The following is a 20,239-nucleotide window of genomic DNA, read 5'->3' as shown; positions in this document are numbered from 1 at the left end:
AGTTGTTCCTTGGGGGGGGGGGGGGGGGGGGGGGGTCCGGAAGAAAGATAGTATCCAGCAATAATATTTCTTCCCAGTCGTCCGAAATGTTTCCTCCCATTTCTATTGGGTTCAGCTGCTTTTGAATAGATCTGCTATCACTTTTTGGTCATTGCCACCAGATAAATATCTAAACTGATCATTACAAATACAATCAACGGGAACAGGACATTGTAATAACAACAGGAAACAGCCGTGTATTGGACTGAGCTTTATTAAATTCATTGTGATGACATGAATGTACACTCACAACATGTATACAATGGACGGTGTGTTGAAATAAAAAAAAACCCTAAAAAGTAAAAAAATACTTCCTACATGCAAGATAAAAATAATGGATGGACTGTTCAAATTTTTCTTATCACAAGTACAACAAGAGGTAAACAAAATGCATGAATAATTAAACAGGATTAAAATGTAAACTTAAATACGCTAATAGGATTATTAATGAACTTGCATAACAAATCCTGTTTGTGTCTGCATCAAAAATTTCCTTTTAAAATGAGACATTTTTATCTTACTGTAAAACATTGCACAAGATTAAAAAGAAGATACAAATGCATCTATTTCTTTTGCTATTTTTCTTTGAATAAAAAAGAAAAAGATCCAATTCTTATTGGAGATGACTGTGAACCAGACAGTGAAGCATGTTACAATGATTAGCATGTTACAATGATGACAAAGAAATACACAAGAATTATCACAGACAAAGCCACCCTGTGTCACATTATCTAATATCTTAATACAGTGATGTTAGAGAAATGTACAATAACCTCCTATACCACTACTGCAGCAACACAGAAACACAAAGCTCCCAGAGGCTCCGGCTAATTGGTCTAAACTAGTATGCTCTTGGTTTAAAAACCAACAAACATCTAAATCTCTCTTCTAAGTAAAAAACTATAGAAATTTTTACATGTAAAACATTTAAACCCTTATTTTTGTTGGTGAGAGTTTTATTCCTGTCTTGTATATGTATGTACAATTTAAAAGTTCTCCTCATCAGATTCCTCATACTCTCCATCCTCTTCATCTTCATAACCTTGTTGAGTCGACTGATCCTCCGAGGATTCTACAAAATACGCACATAAAATTGTAAAATGACTAGAATGTAATATATATCTACCAGTATAACATCATATCAATCTAAGTATTGTATCTAATATATACTGCCTTAAAAGTTAATCAACTGGGAAAAATAGAGAAGAAGTAAGGGTTAAATTCTGTACTTTTTACAAATAGATTAGATATTGGACTAACCTGCCCCATCCTGGTTGTTCTGAGCGGTAGCCCGGGGTTTGGCGGATGGTTTGAATCCTCCACTCCTCTGACTGGTTTGGGATTTCCCAGACTTTACCGAGAGTGAGTCCTGATGATGTGTGGATGAAGTCACACTGCGATGTCCCGATGACTTCCCTGACTTCACCGACCTGTCATCAGCGACATGGGCACTATGGACAGACTTGGAAGATTTAGCCGACTTGCTGGATTTCACTGATTTGTTGTCTGCTTCAATAACATGGTCAGTCTTCTCCATTTCATTCTCCGACTCAGCGATCTCTCCTGGACTTTCATCACCCTCCTCGTTTTCGACATGTCTAGTGAGATCTAGCTGGTAGCTCTTCAGGGCCTGTGTGGCAGACAGGTCATCACTCTCTTTCTCTGAGTGAATTGTGCTGAACATGTCCCCTGACGAAGTGTCTTTGAAGTTGTAGGTGTTTTGGGAGTCCATGGTGGATCCAAAAGTCTGCTCCCCAGTTCTCCCACGGCTGTACCTGGTGTGAAGGCGTGACCCCAGGGACGAAGTGGTGTCTAGTGGGGAGAAATCAGCACTCTCCGATTCATCTTTGATGTCCAAATCCTGACGAACCTGACTCAGCATGGAGCGCATCTTTTCCTACAATAATGCAACACAATTTACTGTATTTCTTCCTTAACACATATGCAAACTATAAACAGGAACTGTACAGTACATGTACTATGCTAAGTAAAGATACTGAATACAGGGAAATATTTGCCCCCGTTTTATTTTTGCCATTATTGTCAGTAGGCGAATTTAAGACTGGACAAATTCCATTGTCTCAAATTATCTGACTTTTAACACAACTTAGTTCGGGCAAATTTGAGACCTGGCAATACCTTTTGCAAGTGTAGAAGGGTGAAAATAACGGGGGCGAAAAGACCGTGTATACAGTATATCATAACATGTAGTTCATAGTCAATGCACACCCCAGGGTACCTGGCTCAGTAGTTTAAAGGTTCATGGGTCGATGTCATAGTGGACAGTCAATGGTTCAGGACAGATATAAAAGCACTAAATGTTTCAGTCCACATCAGAGTGACTAAGTACAAGATCAGAATGAACTTTCATCTCATTAAACCAGTTTACTCTAAAATACAAACACTTAAACTCAAAGTGAATTTTTACATCTCAAGATCATGTACCATATGGATGCATCAAAATGAGTTGGAAGTCTTAACCAATGAATGTTAACATTGCCCTCTAAAATTGTCACTCAGATTTTTCACAGCCATTGGAGACAGGAATGACTAATCATTAAACCATCTGTGATTCAATGCATTCATTACTAACCTCATTAAGTTTTCCTTTTTTCTTGGCAATGTGAGACTCAAATACTTGTTTCAGTACTCTGCAAAACAATGTAAAAATAAATTGTTTTTTTAAACTGTCTCCATACAAAACATTCTTTGAAAAAATAAAGAGGGATGAGTATGATCCATCAGCCTACGGACTAATTACCTGTCGGTGAACACGCCTCGGTTCAGGACGTCGTCTGTGACCTCCTTAATAAACTCCACATACTGTAACTCTTCCTCCCTGTCAGCAGAAAAAGGTCAAGTTTATACAATATAATAAACAACAACTTTTAAACAAATCAAACTGAATATGATATTTTAACCATTGATTTTTCAAGGCTTTTTCTTATGCTCTATTTCTGGAATATGAATTAGAAAAAAAAAGTCATATAGACTAAGAACTATGATAGTTAATAAACAAAAGGTTTGTTCAAACACACACATTTTCCCCAAAATCAATATTCATTCAAAGCATTCCCTTTATATTACCAGTAATTTTGATTGGGAATCAAAATATAAGGAAGCATTATCTTTAAAATAAAGCTGTGTAAGTGTCAAACAGAAGCAGTGAGTTTTCATTCGCAAAAATGAAAAATAAAAATTTACAATTTTGAACACAGGCTTCATAACAAAACTTAACACGTCAAGTAAAAATTATTGAGATATACATGTATGTAATGATAGAAAGAAATGGAGTGCAAACAGTGTGTGTGTTTTCAAGGTGTAATAAATACATGATATATATACATATCAATCACATCCACTTATTTACCTCTCTCCTTTGACTGGTTTCTTGAGATTGTTAAAGCTGAAAGATTAGAAAGGCAAAATAGTTGGTGCGAAAAAAGGCAAGAAATAGTGAGACAACACATAGTAGAGGGGGAATGTCTCTTTGTTAGTCAATATCAACAAACTCCAAGTAATGCTGTTATCTGAAACATTGGAATAAAGAAATACAACACAAATGAACGAGTCTGATTTTATTACACCTCTGAAGTTTTACAACACATCTGACAATGAGAAGGAACTACTTATATCCTTCATTTTAAATGCAAACACGTTCTCCTTTGCTAGGTAACTACACACTTTAACAGAAACACTCTCCATAGAGAAAATTGACATTTGATCATAAATCTATATAAAATCAACAGAAGCTGTTAGAGGAAATGCATGTTAGTTATATACACAAAATAAACTTTGCTATCTTTAACAAGAAACATTTCTGAGTGGGTCCAGCTCTAACACTAAGCTAGCTATAAAATAACAGTTAACACAATTATGGTGACTGGAGAGAGTCATAGTCATGACTAGAGTCTCAAAAAAAAATCACAGTCTTTCATTAACTTTGTTTTATTTCACAAATGTCAGATGCTCTTACTACAGCATGCCATGCTTCAACAGTCACATGACACGCTCGGAACTCTTCATTGGACAGGTGAGTGTTTCCGACGACGTCGTATACTGGAAAAAAATGTACATCTTTAAGGTGCTCAATGAGAGGCCAACAATAATATTGTTTCCGCTATGTTAATTTATCATCTCTATCGAAACGGCTTAATTCTGAACATGGTCCATTTTCATTTTATAGATATTAGGATATTTAGCAGATTTTTTATTATATATTAAACTGTACACTAAGATTTGGTTTGAGATATATGTATGGAGTACTGAAATGTGTTTAAATTAGTGGTGTGTAAAGCATGCCGGTCAGATTGTAAGTTCTATATAAGATGTGGAGAATACACAAGGTGGGTACATCATCGATTTCAGTGGGAGCATCACATGGTCTATTGGTGTCATACAAATTTAAATCATTCATTTTTCTCCATACTAAAGTCATCATCATTCCTGTAGGGGTATTTAATATCTATGTCATGCAAGAATGGGGATTTAACTTTAAATTCTTTAAGTTCTAGTTACATTTGACTTTTCTTTGCTGCTAAAATAAAAAATACATCAGGCAAGCAGAGGTTGGAGGTTTCATGTGTTGGGAAGCAGTTTACAGATACAAGAACTAGTCGACAGTGCAAGGAATGTACAGGGATCAGTGCAATCAACTACCATCACGTTAGATAACAGAGGAAGAAATGGTGTTATATTAGATAAATATTTAGAGAGATATAATGGAACATGTCTACTCACTCTGTACTCAGTCTCTGGCTGTTGTTAAAAGTTTTAGTTCCAAAAGACCTGTCAAAATATAAAGTCAAACTTATATATATGTAGATGATAATTAATACTCATTACTCAGATAAAAAGACATACATGTATCAAAATTCAGCAAGGCTACAAAAAAATCGATATTTATTTTTTTTGGCAAAAAGTTCACAATATATCTAAAGGTATAATGTGTCTCTCATAGGATCATCATAGGATAATACCTTGTGGTTTTGTTGAGTGAACCTCCTGTCAAGGTCACATTGCCTGTTTGTTCAAGGTCATTGGAATCCAGCATCTGGTCCTCACTGATACGTGACATTCCTCCGCTCTTGGCTCGGATCTCTGCCTTCATGGCTTGTTCTTTGATCCAGTTCATATTGTCCTTGTCCAAAGAAATGTCCAGTCTGGGGACAACTTGTTCTCGATCATCACTGTACTTGGAGAAGTCCCTACTCTGTAGTGACTCAAACATCAAGGTGTCTGTCATTTCTCCAGACTTGTCCATCCCAGCATTCATGCGTGGCTTGGCTCTCGGCTTTGGTTTGGGTGATGTGGCCTCCTTGGCATTGGTGCTTTCATCGGTTTCCCTTTTTTGTGGAGGAGCAGTGTAGTATTTGCTCTGTGCAATGCGAGACACACGGTTTGATTTCAGGACACGAGGGGTGAATGGTTTCTCAGGCTGGGTAAAGACATGATTATGTTTCTCAATGACATCTCCATCGTAAGTCTTCTGGGTGACTGTTTTTGTGGGCATGGCGGTTCTATCCATGTTGTACCTGGCTGAGTGAACTGAGCGGGCAGATGACCGGGCAGATGCTGGGCGGTGGTGAGTAGTCTGACCCATTCTGGCCGAGTAGTACGGGGACTGAGAGGTGCCTCCATGAGCAACATTTGTCCTATGAATCTGATTTGTATTGGTGTTGAGCTTCTTTCGCATTATCTCCCTTACTTGTCTCTCAACCTCATCTTCAGGATCAACATCTCCCTAAAAGATAGATTAAATTGGTCTAAGTGTTTCCACTTATAATCACATTAATTAACAGTGTAACAATGGAATTACAAAAGGTAGACAATAGTTTTGTTGGTAAACTATTAAGTTGAGCTACATGTATACTGTGGAATCATTAAATTTCGTGGGGGCCAATTTTCGTGGATTGCTTTAATTTTACAGGATTGTGGGGACGCAATTTCGTGTATTCTCTTAAACATACAGAGGAAATATGACTTTTTTACCCTCATTCATTAATTCGTGGAGGATGTTTATTCGTAGATGAGAGGTACCCACGAATTCCACGAAAATTGAGCCACCACGAAATCTAATGTTTCCACAGTATAAGTGGTTCCAGACATGTTACTTACCCACTGATCTTCATCATAGATGTCATCATCATGGCCTGTCATGGCAGAGTATGGACGTACTGGATAGTTGACAGACATGGCCGACACAGGACGCTTCCCCTCTCTTGTGTCTCTGTCTCGTACTGGAACAAAAATTCTATTTGAACACAGATCTACCCAATCATTGAATAGAAATAAACCCAACTATCTGATAGTCTTTGATGAAAAATATACATTGAAATTCACAAATTCAATCATTTTTTAAGTCAATAACAAAGGAAATTAAATTTTATCAAATAGATAATATGTTTTACGGTGCGACCGTTGGGGCGAGCACAGCATGTGATCAAACAATGAATTATAATAAATTAATAAAATAAAATTAACAACGTGAAATTTGAATGCCAAAAAATAAAACATACCTATTTTTCAGTAAATTTTCATTATTCATAGTTTATAAGATTTGTTATAATTTATTTATTTATATGTAGAACAATAGTTTAATCTCAGATACAATGTTGTTAAATAATAAAGATTTTAATATATAAATATTCATTGCACTGCATCTCCTCTTTTAAAGTGATTGTGATTATGATTGATTGATTGATTTCCCCCTTTTTTTTTGCAGTAGACATTTTTTCTTAAACTTACATATAAAACTTGACTCATCATAGAGCTCCCCCCATGCTAAATTTTTTTTCATTTTTGTCAATTTATACATAGAAAATCGACTTACCATGGATTTGCCCCTCCACTTAAAAGAATAATTAATGTTTAATTTTATTTTTAATTTACGCTTAAAAATATTTGCTTATCATGTTAAAAGAACATGGTGTTGCCCCCCCCCCCCCCCCCCCCCCCCCCCCCCCCCCGCATGTAATAAATGGAAGTGAAAATAAAGAAACCATTGAACTGCTAAAGAGCTGAAGGATTAGAATTTTCATGATTTATTTTTCTTTTTGCTTGCAAAGATTTTTTGGATGAGGCTGCCATCCACCCGCCCACCCCCTTTAAAAAAAGGCGCGGCTACGTATAACGTTACGTTTCAGGAAATTACCGTAATTATAGTGAATAAAATATTTGTGAGCATTCATCCAAATTAGTGCAATTTACAACTGTTTCCTGTATCTGAAGAAATGTCCTTATTCGTCAGCTGTTCTTTATCTTAGCCTTTGCAAGATTTTAAGAGGATTTTGGTCATTTCGGCAGATTTACAATAACTTCAATTAGAGTAATTTCCCCTTATCAGTGCTTATTGTGACGTCAAAGCTGACGTTGGTTAAGTGTCGTCTTACTCTTTAAAACTCCCCTGAGAAATAAAAGTATGCGAAGTATACTGTTTTATTTACTTAAAAAGCATAATGTTCTTAAAATTACACATCTTATAAGCTTTTAAAAGGTTTTACTTTGATTCTCGGGAGAACGTGATGTTGGAACGTGAGGTTGGAAACCATTGGTACTATGAATTGTGGGTCAAAATTTACTGACTCCGAAAAAATATATCGGATCAATGTGTAAACGTTTGTGACGTCACACGATTATTTTTGATTGAAAGTGTACTGAGGTGAACTTTAGAGGTAACATTGACTGTATGTCGCTTACATCGTTATTGTTTTGTCTTGCTGATTCTCGTGAGAGTGTGAAGTGATAAAAATTGCCATGATTACAGGGAACTACTGGGACGATTAAAACGATGCATTACTGGTCCGATTTACTGACGCCAAAAAAATCCGTTGAATGAATGTGCAACTAGTCCGAATTTTCTATTCACACACGCCTTGCCGGTAGAGCTCGCTTCGCGCCGGCGCTGTGCGCCGGCGAGCTGCGCTCGCTATAACTTAATTCTAGAAATCGGTCCTCTCACCTTTCTGACTTGAGGAAATACTTCGAGGGGCTCTGTTGTCGATTGCCGCTGAAAATTGAACAAATATAAGTAAACACTAGTATGCCTTTTAATGCAGATTTTTAATTTTATGTCATGCTGATAATGTTCTTCTTAGCTAAAATTTAATTAAAGCAAGGAGAATATATAGCAGCAAAATCTGAGATTAACATGTTATTTTATATAATTTAAGGCTTCAAAATTAGATTGTTTCTAGATATTTGGTACATGTGTACTTACGCTTTGCATTAGTGATTTTGCTGTAGTGATTTTTCATGTGGTCCATTACCATATATTGGGTGGTCAGTTTACTGGATGTGGGAGCCAGGGCTACAATAAAGAAAAACAATTCTATATACCAACTCCTTGATATCCTTCTACCTGGTTAAATAAAAATATACTTTCCTGTGTATATTGTAGTTTTGTTCATAATAAGGGTGGTGTAAGATTTTTAATTATGTAAAATTTATATAATGTAAAATGTGTCAATTTTTTTTAGACTTACCGCTGCTCCTTAGCCCCAGCTGTCCTCTCAAACTCTTTGCATTGTTGGCCATATTGGACGGACCTATTTTAAAACATCACATTGTTAACTCTTCACTCAGATTGCAAAAGCATACTACATTGATTCTATCAAAATAAGATATGCGATGAAAATCATTTAAATGCCATTATATTTGGCTTACCGGTATATTAAATGCAAAAAAAAATTTTTTTTTATAATTGATGGTGATTGTAAATATAAGTGTTGGTATTCACATTCTCTCTATCTCAGTTCAATTTGCACTTATCAAATTGTCAACAGAAGCAGGTGCTGAGTGAATTTATCACAAATCAAAAAGGAGTTAACCAAGGGCTAAACTTTAATGTAAATATAGTACTAGTATATAATGCATGATTTTCAAGACAAAGATTTAAAGAGGAATAACACACTTATTTCAAATTTTTGTTTTCCTCAAACTTGTTGTCTATATTTTAGTCGTTTATACTGTAACAGACAGCTAGTGATCTGTCATAATAACTTGCATCTTTGCTAACCAAAAGGTGTACCGAAAAACCTTGGCTAGCGAATATGAATAATTTAATAGAGACCAACAAGGTTTTAATCATTTTTTTAAATTTGTCTTTGTCAGAACCCATGTTTTCTATTTGTTACACTACGTCGAGAGCAGTGTAACAGAGTAAAAACCCATAGGTTCTGATGAAGTTTCTTTGTTTGTTTTGTTTTTTTTGTTATTACAAATTTCCTACTTACAAAAATTCTTAATATGATTTGCCAAATAAGCTGAATTTGACAAAAAAAAGATTTATAAATAGAGCCATTTTAACAAGACCTTGGACTTTCAGTATTATGTCGCTATCTATTTCTACCATTTTTAGATGCCTGATTTTATCCGACTGTGAATTTTATCTTATTTCCAATAAAAAATATGTTTTTAAATATGAAACAAACAAACATTCTTAGGATTCAGGCAAAAAAAATAGATAAAATTAAAAAAAATCCCCACCTACCTAATTTTTTCATCAATGTTACCCTAAACACCCTATTTTTTTTTTTAGGCCCAATGTAGCATTGTTTGTTCTATAATACTATTTAAGTTAACTTCTTTTGTATTTGAGTGCTATCCATGGAGCCCTGATAATGCAGCAGGCCCTCATACCGGAGTCTGATGCCCCAACAGGTGCCTCAATGCCCTAAGGTGTAGCAGGCTCTAATATCAGAGCCTGCTGTCCTAACTAGTATCCTGATGCTCTAATAGTGTTAGATTTCTGGGCACAATATAAAAGGGAGAAAGTGTACATGTGAGGGGGTTTACGAACAGATGAGTTTTTGGAGAGAGAGAAAAGCATAATTTGGATGTACTTTTACCACAGAATATACTTGTTATAAATGAAACTCTGGAGTTTGTCTTCATTGAATTTATCAAGATTAGCAGTTCTTGAAAACAACACAGAATTAACAATATTTTGTGACGCAGGGATAGAGAGATAACTGAGAATCGACTCAACGGCCCACTCGAATAGAGAGAAAAATGTCGTACCACTTAGTAAATTAATTTTATAGTCTCATATATTAATTTTATTTGAATGAGGTCAACATTCTCGAGCATGTTGTTCTCTTACAGAGTCTAAATGTTGAATACAATAACAAGCTGACTCCGACAAATTGCTGTCATATTGAAATTACAATAAACAATAACATGACAGAGAAAATTAGAGTTGAGCAGGTTGAAACCTGTCTTTTGGTTGCTTTTCATTGGTGTTCATAAATTTGCTAGCAAATCTCTCAAAATATGCAGCAAATATTCCTAAAATATCGTCATATTTTACTAACCTGTCGGATCACTATGGACGCCCATTTCACAAAGAGCGCTAACGCTATCAAGTATCTGCGACCGCCATTGTCGTTTCCAACTCTGCCAAGGGACGTAATCCTCCCGGAAAGTCGCTTGGCGCCAAATTCAAACACATAATTATAAATGCAAAAATTTCATTTTAGTAAGAATCAACCAATTTCTTACTAAATATCTGAATTATATTATTCAAATATATTGTTAATAAAACCAATTAGATAACTAGCCATAATAACGTACAAGAATGAATTAAAGCTTACACAATATAATTAGTTTAGAATCATATTAAGCTAAATCTATTTATGAGAAAAATGAATGGATTATTAATAAAACAACTATTTCATAATTATTTAAAATGAATAAAAGAAAAAATAAGCAATCTCATGTACCCCATGCTCTGCCATTACTTGACAATCCTACACATAATGCAGGGTATGCACTAAATACACAAAATAATTTGAATTCAATAAAGTCATAACTTGCAGAAAATCCTCAGATCAAAACTTTCTGCAAATATGCACATCTATTCCTATGTCTTTAATATAAACAATATTCTTAATTAAAAAGGGCCAAAATTTTTCAGAAAAATATTGGAATTGGATTTCCCTGGTTTCGTAATACATTGTATCCACATTTACATATTGTGTTGTGTCTTAAAAATCTACAAAGTCTCCAAGCCATATTATCGGTAAAATCTACAATGTGCATCCAATAAGTTTAAATTCCCCCCCCCCCCCAAAATAACACAAAAACCAACTCGATCACCCCTCTCTAGATAAGCACATGGATAACATGGATAATTTAGTCATCAAAGGTCAAGGTCCTCTGTAAAACTGAACCTCCTCCAGCATGCAAAACCTATGGCTCAGATTCAGCAATCAAGCTTGTCAATTACATAAGATGAACCATCCATGCAAGTTTGGCGAGGACCTGTAGTAGAACCGTTAAACAAGAGCTTGTACTTGGGGCAGTTCATGACAAACTCTGACTGGATGAGGGCGGGGTCTACTCATCAGTAGCTGTATAGTCATTGGCTAATAGATATGAATATAAATAAGGAATAAGGAATCATTCTTTGAGTATTATGAGGTGATAATTTTGGTCGGGGCGTGATCAAATCCAATAAAGCCCGAAGGGCTTTATGATAGATTTGATCACGCCCCGACCGAAATTATCACCTCATAATATTCAAAGAATGATTCCTTATTACTTATATTTATATAATCTTAGGCCATCGTACGATTAAATATTTAAATATAAATAAACAAACCCCGCTGGCGCCTCGATTTGGCGTCGTTTGTATTATGAGTTATATAGTACAAAATCGATACGTAGTGTTATCACAGGCAAAGACACTGGATAATGTAAATATTTATCAATAAGGCAATTACATGTCCAACTTCATCCAGGGCTGTATGACGTGTTCTGAGACTTGCAATAATCTGCATAATCCTCCTTATCCTGATATTGCCAAATCAATCACTATGACAATGGATGATTCAGTGAAACAAGCGATTTTGAGTTCAAAATGGGGCGATGCACATTTGTTTACATTTCCCAGCAGGTAAGTCAAATTAAACAAACTTCAGTCTTGTTTATAAAGAAAATAAATAAATAAAAAAATCTCTCCCCCCCCATTTTTTAAAATTTAAAAACAAAATAAGTACAATGATCATTGTGGAATTGTTTAGTTGAAATTGGGAAATTTTTTAGTTATTCGTTTTAAATAATTAAACTACGGATAAAGGCTATAATATTAAACAGAAATTTTCAAAAACCCAGTGACATTCAATTACAAAGTCTTAATATTTTTCCTTTAATAGTAAAGTAAACTATGGAGACACATAAATTTATAGCTTGAGTATGATTTTTCTATAATTCACTTTGATTATGCTTAAAAAGGACTGCTGGTGTAAACAAATTGAATTATATTAAAAATGTTTTTGCTTTTTACTACGAAAAAAATCGTAAAAACCCCACAAAATTTAACCTACAAAAAGTGCCTTAAATTTGTTTCTGGCTGATATCTAAAACACGAAATCCGTTTTCCGTCAGGGGGCTTCGCCCCCCCTGAACCCCCCACCAGGGCGCTGCCCTTGACATGCTGGGGGCCTTGAGCGGCCCCCAGACCCCTCGCTGTATTTGGTGCCTATACTTCATTCTAGTTCTAGCTACGCCACTGATCGGTATAGCTTATGTAGCTCCCCCTACTCTGTTCTAATGTTTTAATTACAAACAATAAATTGACACTGAATATAACACTACCAGTTCTCTGTAATAATTTTATTGCACTGTATTTCTAATGACCATTAAACAAAAGTAATCTGCTTCAGTAACTTTTCATACTGCCTGGTTGCATAATATGCAAACCTATGGGGCACCGTTTTAATATTTTTGAGATATTATCTGATATCAGAAAATGATTTTGATATCAGAAATTCTAATTCTTGATATCAGAAAATACAATCCATTGTTCGATATCAAAAATTTGATTCTGCGATATCAAAAAAATCATTTCTGATATCAGAAATTTGAATTTTTCATATCAGAAAATGATTTTTTGATATCAGAAATTCAAACTGATTTCTTGATATCAAGAATTATATTTTCTGAAATCAGGAATTTGAATAAAATGGTGAATAAATTTTGCACATTTAATGAATACTTCCTTGACCCAAAATTAAATTGCTGAACAACAGAGTCCGATTTGCATTTTAATATTTGTTGTTTTTTATTTGAATATTTATTTAATGTAAAAATTTATTCAGTGTTCTTGATAATTCTGGTCTAATGTATTGAAAGTGCTAACAGTACTCCGTTATAATTCCTTTATATTATGCGACACCATCATTTTAAGGAATTCCATTCAATATTCACAGCGAATCGCATAGAAAGCAGTGCTAATCATTGTATATGTGGACAAACTTGCCAAAATGAAATCAGGTTTAAAATTTGGCATACTTTATTATTCTTAACAGGCATCTACAGGTTTGAAACACAATTTCTTACAAATTACAAAAGTTGCATCAAAGGAAGCATTCATTTAGTTGATAGTAATTTTATGTAGGTCTTATTTTCTGATCAAAAAAAACGATTTTTTGATATCAGAAAATACAAATGATTTGTTGATATCAAAAAATGATTCTCTGATATCAAAAATTCAGTTTTTTGATATCAACAAATCAAACATCAGAAAATCATTTTTTGATATAGAATTCGAATTTGTGATACCAAAAAAATGATTTTCTGATATCACAAAATACATTTTTTGATATCAAGAATTATTTTTTGACATCAATAATGTGAATTATTGATATCAAATATTTATTTTTTTATATCAGAAAATACCTTAAATATATTAAAACGGCACCTCATACAAATCATGAGCATAGTTCTGATCTTTTTAAAATTATTAATAAATTCAAGATATGTAATAAACATGTACATACACCCATTTAGACTTATTAATTAATAACAAACATTTATTTAAACAAAACAATTTACATGTAAACCAAAGCTATATAGATCACAAAACATCACAGATGAAGTATATAAAATTAATTATCAATATATGTATCAAGAAATACAATATTGATTATATATAAATAAATCACAGATCAAACAGTTTAGATATCACAATGGTAGTTTAGATATCACAATGGCAGTTTCACATTTAAGCAACAAGAAAATGTTTCTGGGTGGTGATCCATGTAGAAATAAATATGCTGTATACAAACAAAAAACATGATATTGTAGCACTGGATGAAGGAGTGTTTTATATAAACACTCAACAAGAAAAGGCAGATGATAAACACCATTTAAAAAAAAAGAAATTATGTTCACATATAACACACTGGAGAAAGGCGTTCACCTTTCCAAAACTGTACAACAATCAAAATAATGGAACAATTCTATGTTAAGTAGTGGTTGAAGTGGACTGCTTAAAAACTCTGAATTGAAGGTTTGCACATGGGGATGTCACTCTTAGAAAATTCTTCAGGATGTCATCTGAAAATTAAAACCAAACTCAGTGCAAAAAGTGCAAAAATACATCAATAAACTTACTGACTTTTAAAATGAAAAATCAAATGAAGTCATTCACTTGTCATAAACACAGCAACCATCATTCATCCAACTCTTAATCAACCAAGCAACATTTAAAAAGCCTGGCCCTTTTCACTTTTTGGAATGGAGCATAGTAATTCCATATCAAAGCTAACATATAGAGATTATTTCAAAATGTACCTGAGAATCTCTTTCACATAAACATATATTAAGAGTAAATCTCCAGTGACAAAATAAGGTACCTACCAACTGGTGCGTTGGAAGCATCCATGTTCGATTTAGGGTAAACATGTTCCTTGACTACTGCTCTCTTTTTTAAGATGTGTTTCCATGAACAAAGGTCATCTTCTGCAATAGACTTCTTCACACTATCCCAATGTCTCAGAGGTGCCCGGGCATGTGATGAGCTGATTTCTTTGGAGGTTGAAGAATGTCTGAACTGTCCATCAGATTTATTCAATCCTCTGCTTCTTTTCATGCTCTCACTTTCCTCAGTTTGCTTTACTTTATGAGAAGAACTTAAACTCTGGTTTCTTTTTAGTCTCTGACTATAGTCATCTTTTCCAACTGACACCTTGCTTTTCATTTGATTTGTAGTTATACCATCCACATCTTTATTTTTTGACTGCAGATTATCCAAAACTTCATTTTCTGATGGTAGATCATCCACTTCATCTTTATTTTCTGATTGTAGCTCACATTCTTTATGAATACTTAAATCTTTGAATGATAATCTTCTCTGCTTACTTGAACTTGAATTGTGGGATGATTCATTAATTGATTTAATTTCAGAGATATCCATTACTCTTTTCTCCAAATTATCCTTCATGTTTCCCTCTAAAACTGGTACTTTGGCCATTATTTTACGTTTCCTGTTTTCACTGCTTTGCTCTGTACATTGTGGTTCATCTGGAGTCTGTAAATCCTCATCTCTACTAACTACATCTACATCAACATCTTTCTCCTTCACAATGCCAATATCCTTAGCTTTGTGTAAAATTTCTGAGACCTTGGACTTGAACTGAAAGAGTTCCCCATGTTTTGTAAGAACATTTGCAACTTTTCTTTTCACACCTTCTTTAGATGTCTTTACAAAACTTTGCTTCTTTTCTCTAGTTTTCTGAAATTGATACACTTACAATTATTTTTTAAGTAACTTCTTTAACTAAAAAAAAGAAACATTAAAAGATTGTTCTTTATTGATTGCAGTAAACATTTTATGGTTTATGGCCTATCTCAAACAACTTACAGTATTTAGAAGAAAAAAATCAAATATCAATTGCATCAAAACTAAACTTTTCAGAGCTTTAATTTTTAAATGGATATATCTACTAACACTGGCTCATTTTAATCAACTAAAAACTCAAGAGTTTTCAATTATTAAACACTTGACTGACAGTGTGGCTGCTATCACTTAAAGAAATAACCTGATTAAACTGTAGAATCTGCTGGGTATCTATGGGAGGGGGCATCTCTATACTGTCATCCAGGGGAACAATCTCCAGGGAGTTGACCAGAGTAGAGGAATGAATCTCGAGCTCATCCTCCTGTACAGGGAGCTGAATGGCTGACAGGTCCATCTAAAAACCAACGGAAAGATTGAGAAAATGCCCAGGAAAGCATAGTATAAACATGTTAAACAGTACCAGATACTCAACATATTTAGCTCTTTAGAAACTTTTTACTTTCATGATAAAATTTGAACTAAGAAAACTCTTATATCAAAAGCCTCCCTGAATAAGCCTAAAATTGGTGTAAGTTTAATAGCTGGAGGGCAATTTAGCTGCAGCAAAGTTTAATATGAAATTTACCATACATTGAATTATGTAGGCATTGACTCCAGAAAAGTTTAAATGTAACATTTTACCTGACCTTTGTTTAATCATATTGTAGTAGGCAGAGTTAAGACATTTATACTGCTCCTAACTTGAATGAGAGAGAGAGAATAAGAAAGATAGACAGAGTTAAATAATTACAGTGGAATCATTAAAATTCCTGGTGGCTCAATTTTTGTGGTATTCGTGGGAAGCCCTCCCCACGAATTTAAATTCTCAACAGAAACAAATTTATAAAGAGTTATCTTTGTTACTGCAACTTTAACTGACGCATCCACGAAATTACATCCCCGCGAATGAACAAAATAGTCAAAGTCCACGAAAATTGGCCCCCACGAATTTAACTGATTCCACAGTTGTTATAAACTGGCAATTAAATACTATATCATATCCTACATGTATTGATGCATCTATTAATTGTTCTCAAGTAAGATTGACTTTGGTCTTTGACAACAATGTCCCCATATATAATGTAAAACTTGAAATATATAAAAAAAAAACTTGAAAGTATACTATGTGCCAAGTTTGGTTGAAATTGCCCAGTGGTTCTGGAGAAGAAAATGAAAATGTGAAAAGTTTACAATGACAAAGACTAAAACGACAGACAACAAACTAATTTTGATCGTTTGGCTCAGGTGAGCTAAAAAATTGAAATTAACTTCTTCTTTTTTTAAAAACCCTGACCTTAAGCTGCTCCTTTCTAGAACAGTTTGGGGTGCTTGTAAGTTGTCTTAACAGTTGTCCTGGTCTTGAACCCTAAAAAATATAATAACATAGGTATTATTCTTAATATAAGTATATATTTTTGTTTTTGACAAGAATATTCATTTTTTCACAATCTAATTAATCTGTATAATCATAGTAATTAAAAGTCTTACTGTTATTTGGAATGGTGAACTCAACATGTGATCTTTCTTCTGTTTTGCTCCTGATAACTCTGTGTAAATTATAATACAATCCACACATTATTGGCCAGCCACATTGCTTACCCATGGAACAGTATTAAAGTGAGATCTTGTATCCCTTTCTGAACATTTCATATCAATCTTGGCAAAAGGAGGGACCGCACAGGGAAGGAAGAAGGTGGAACACAGTGTGATAAAAATGAACACCCACTAATTTAATATATGCATATTGAGATACCAGTACTTGCATAGTTATATCACAAATCTTGAGAAATAGCTAAGATCTTTGAAGATGTTTTTTATTTGATTCTATGCTGATTTTAGTGTTCCTCCTTGACCCTATTGTTAGTCCTGGGAAGTACATGAATATACACTACATAAAGAGCCCCACAATTGGTTCTGTGGTAGTGGTTTGAAGAATTTAAAATCTACACTGTACATATAAGAGCTTTGTTGTAAATACATGTATTTTCATTTCTGTTGCATTAGTGTTATGAAAAAAGAGATTTTTAAGACACACACACACACCCATGTCAAAGTGGAAGGCAGTTTTTAAGCAGTTCCTTAGCAGTATTAGTTTTGCTATCTAAGCAGTTTTTAGCAGTTCCTTAGCCTTCCATTACTTTCCTTAGCAATTGGATTCCCCTATATGTCTCATAATGAACATAAGCAGTTCCAGGCAGTAATTTTAAGCCTTCCAGTTATCTTGCAGTTTTAAGGCAGTTATTTTGGCCTAAAAATTTAAACGAGTTGATGTAAACTGGTAAAAACCGTTTGAAACTGCCAGAAACTGCTTGCTCATTTCCTAATATGGTTTTCATAAATGAATATGCATGAAATATATTCAAGATGAAAACTGCTAGGAACTGCTGATATCATCTATAGGTTTTATGAATAAGTTTTTAACATTTTCAAGAAGACATACATGTACAATATTGTACCATTTAAGCCAACTTGAATCTACACTGCATGTTGATACTGCATTTAGCTAGCTTTTAGCATAAGTAAATATAAATATATATTGTAAAACTTCAAATTACAATCATGACCTTATAAGCTGCACACACACTTTCTTCCTATATTTCATTATCTACCCTTTGAAAATTAGGGTTTGACCTTTGTCAATTAAGATCATTTTTACATATAAAGGATATTTTAATTTGTGTTCATGCAGTTTTGTTGAAATTGGCCCAGTGGTCCTATAGAGTAAGCTGAAAATGATTTAACATAATAAAGCTGCAATAACTATGAGAGATGTTTGGAAAAAATGATATACATGCAAGAGGGGGGGGGGGGGGGTATGAAGATTAAGTGTCAGAGCTAAAAATTATAGAATCTGCAACAAAATAACTGTGACAAATCTCTAGTTCTGTGTCAGTGACCTACTTGGAATGAGGGAGACATCAGGGGTTTTCTCCACAAGGTCTGTCTGGGTGAGGTACAGAGCTGTAGAAGTTAAGGGCAGGTTTTCTTTATCTTTTTTCTTCACAGGTGCACTGAGAGAAGTTCATGGCAATTAAACAAAATACATGATATACTTTTTTCTTACTATTTGACAACATCATTAGTACATAGCAGGAGCAAAATTAATTTGAAATGATATATTGATACATAATACGATGTGCAGACAAATTTCTTTAAATGAGGCAATTTTGAAAGATACAAACCTATTCTTCTTTGATGTCTTCTTAGGAGGAGTAATTTCTGTCTTTCTTTGCATTTCTGTCCAAAGGTAATCTCAAGTCATGAAAGTTCAGAAACATTTTATTTATGCTGCTATTCAGTTTTTAGTAGATGATATTGTTTCACTACAGTACTTGCATATGCTTGATATGCTAGCAGTTTATGTAACTGTCATAAATAATTATAAAGAAAATGAAGTTAAAGAATAAACAAGCGTATAATATAATTGTTTTAGTTAGCTTTCTGGAATAAAAATCTCAACCACATCACTTTTCTAAAACAGAAACTTGTTTCAACATTTTCAATAATGTTGACCAAATAATCTTAAATAATGGTTACAATTTGCATCACATATTGATCATTAATGAAAGCTTATACCTTCCCGTTGTAACATTGTCTTTTTTTCATTTTCTTTGTCTTCATCTTCAATTACTAGAAACAACAAAATAATACATGTATGAGGCAACTGATGTACAAGATTTTACAGCTGCTCATGATTTTTGTGTAAAAAGAGGTTTATTGTGTCTGAAATAAAAATAATATCTACTATCAATACCTTCAAAATAATCCTTCTGACTTCCAATGTTCATCTTTGGCATCAAAAAATCCATTCTTTCTTCCCCTAAAACAAAATAAATATATGACAAGAATAAACAATCAATTAAAGTTGGAAAACAAAGCCATAATGCACCGAGATAAAGCCATAATGCACCGAGATCTTTCAAATGAAAATAAATAAAATCACATACATGTCATTTGTCTATCTTTCCTCAGTGTTTCTATGTTCAAATAACATTTTTTCACATTTAGCTTCTCCATTTGAGTCTTCTTTACTGTTGAACTGTTTTTGATGTTGCATGTTTGCATCTGCAGCAAAGATAAATTCTATGAAGGCAAAGTGATACAGGAAGAAAACAGATATTTACAATGATTTCCATTTGCAAGAAAAAATAAACATATCAAATTTTTATGGCTAAATTGTTAAAACTTCCCCTCAAATGTCATGTTAAACAACAATAAATTAGGCTTACCTCTTTCCCTTTTTGTTTCTTAAGTGAATTCATTTTCATTTCTTTTTTCCGAATTTCAAAATGTAAAAAAAAAATGTCCTTCAGGTTGACTTTAATTTACACATGCATCTAATAGCACTGAATTGTGTTGCAATTATTCTACTTGCTACAGTCTACAAGCATACAGTAATGAAAACATCACTAGCAAGCAAGGCTATCGTGTAGCAATGAATCTCGTCTGATTCTGGAATTTAGACGTAGCCTTTCCGGTGAATAAAACGATGTATTTTATTGGTCAAAATGAAACTACGTCAGAATACAATCTGTAAAACTTGTTTTGGCGGGTTGGATTTGTAAACAATGCTACAGA

The 20,239-nt window shown here is 33.8% G+C and overlaps 1 protein-coding gene across 1 annotated transcript; it reads right to left on the bottom strand.

Moving 5' to 3' along the window:
- Nucleotides 1-235: 235 nt before the first annotated feature.
- On the bottom strand, nt 236-20,087 carry LOC128176465 (uncharacterized). Its single transcript, XM_052842844.1, has 22 exons — nt 19,891-20,087; nt 19,609-19,726; nt 19,416-19,481; nt 19,238-19,291; nt 18,844-18,898; nt 18,563-18,672; nt 17,150-17,208; nt 16,956-17,027; nt 15,864-16,016; nt 14,683-15,556; nt 10,353-10,466; nt 8,523-8,585; nt 8,258-8,347; nt 8,000-8,047; nt 6,157-6,278; nt 5,019-5,782; nt 4,780-4,827; nt 3,410-3,445; nt 2,801-2,878; nt 2,633-2,690; nt 1,300-1,936; nt 236-1,111 (listed from the first exon to the last, which is right to left on the bottom strand). Exons 1-22 carry the CDS (start codon nt 19,927-19,929, stop codon nt 1,026-1,028), a joined length of 3,744 nt encoding a protein of 1,247 aa, XP_052698804.1. The 5' UTR covers nt 19,930-20,087; the 3' UTR covers nt 236-1,025.
- Between the last annotated feature and the right edge of the window lie 152 nt (nt 20,088-20,239).

The sequence above is a fragment of the Crassostrea angulata genome, chromosome 3 (assembly GCF_025612915.1).
Source record: "Crassostrea angulata isolate pt1a10 chromosome 3, ASM2561291v2, whole genome shotgun sequence".
Classification (NCBI taxonomy): domain Eukaryota; kingdom Metazoa; phylum Mollusca; class Bivalvia; order Ostreida; family Ostreidae; genus Magallana; species Magallana angulata.
Note: the sequence above shows the minus strand (reverse complement) of the source record. Positions and strands in the feature narration are given on the sequence as shown.

What these genes read in the sequence shown, in the direction of transcription:
- LOC128176465 (XM_052842844.1), bottom strand. Translation starts at nt 19,929, where the DNA reads ATGAAAATGAATTCACTTAAGAAACAAAAAGGGAAAGAG. An exon ending in TCTATGATGAAGATCAGTGG is followed by an intron (nt 5,783 to 6,156) that starts GTAAGTAACATG and finishes TCTATCTTTTAG; the next exon opens with GGAGATGTTGATCCTGAAGA. An exon ending in CGAGGCGTGTTCACCGACAG is followed by an intron (nt 2,691 to 2,800) that starts GTAATTAGTCCG and finishes ATTGTTTTGCAG; the next exon opens with AGTACTGAAACAAGTATTTG.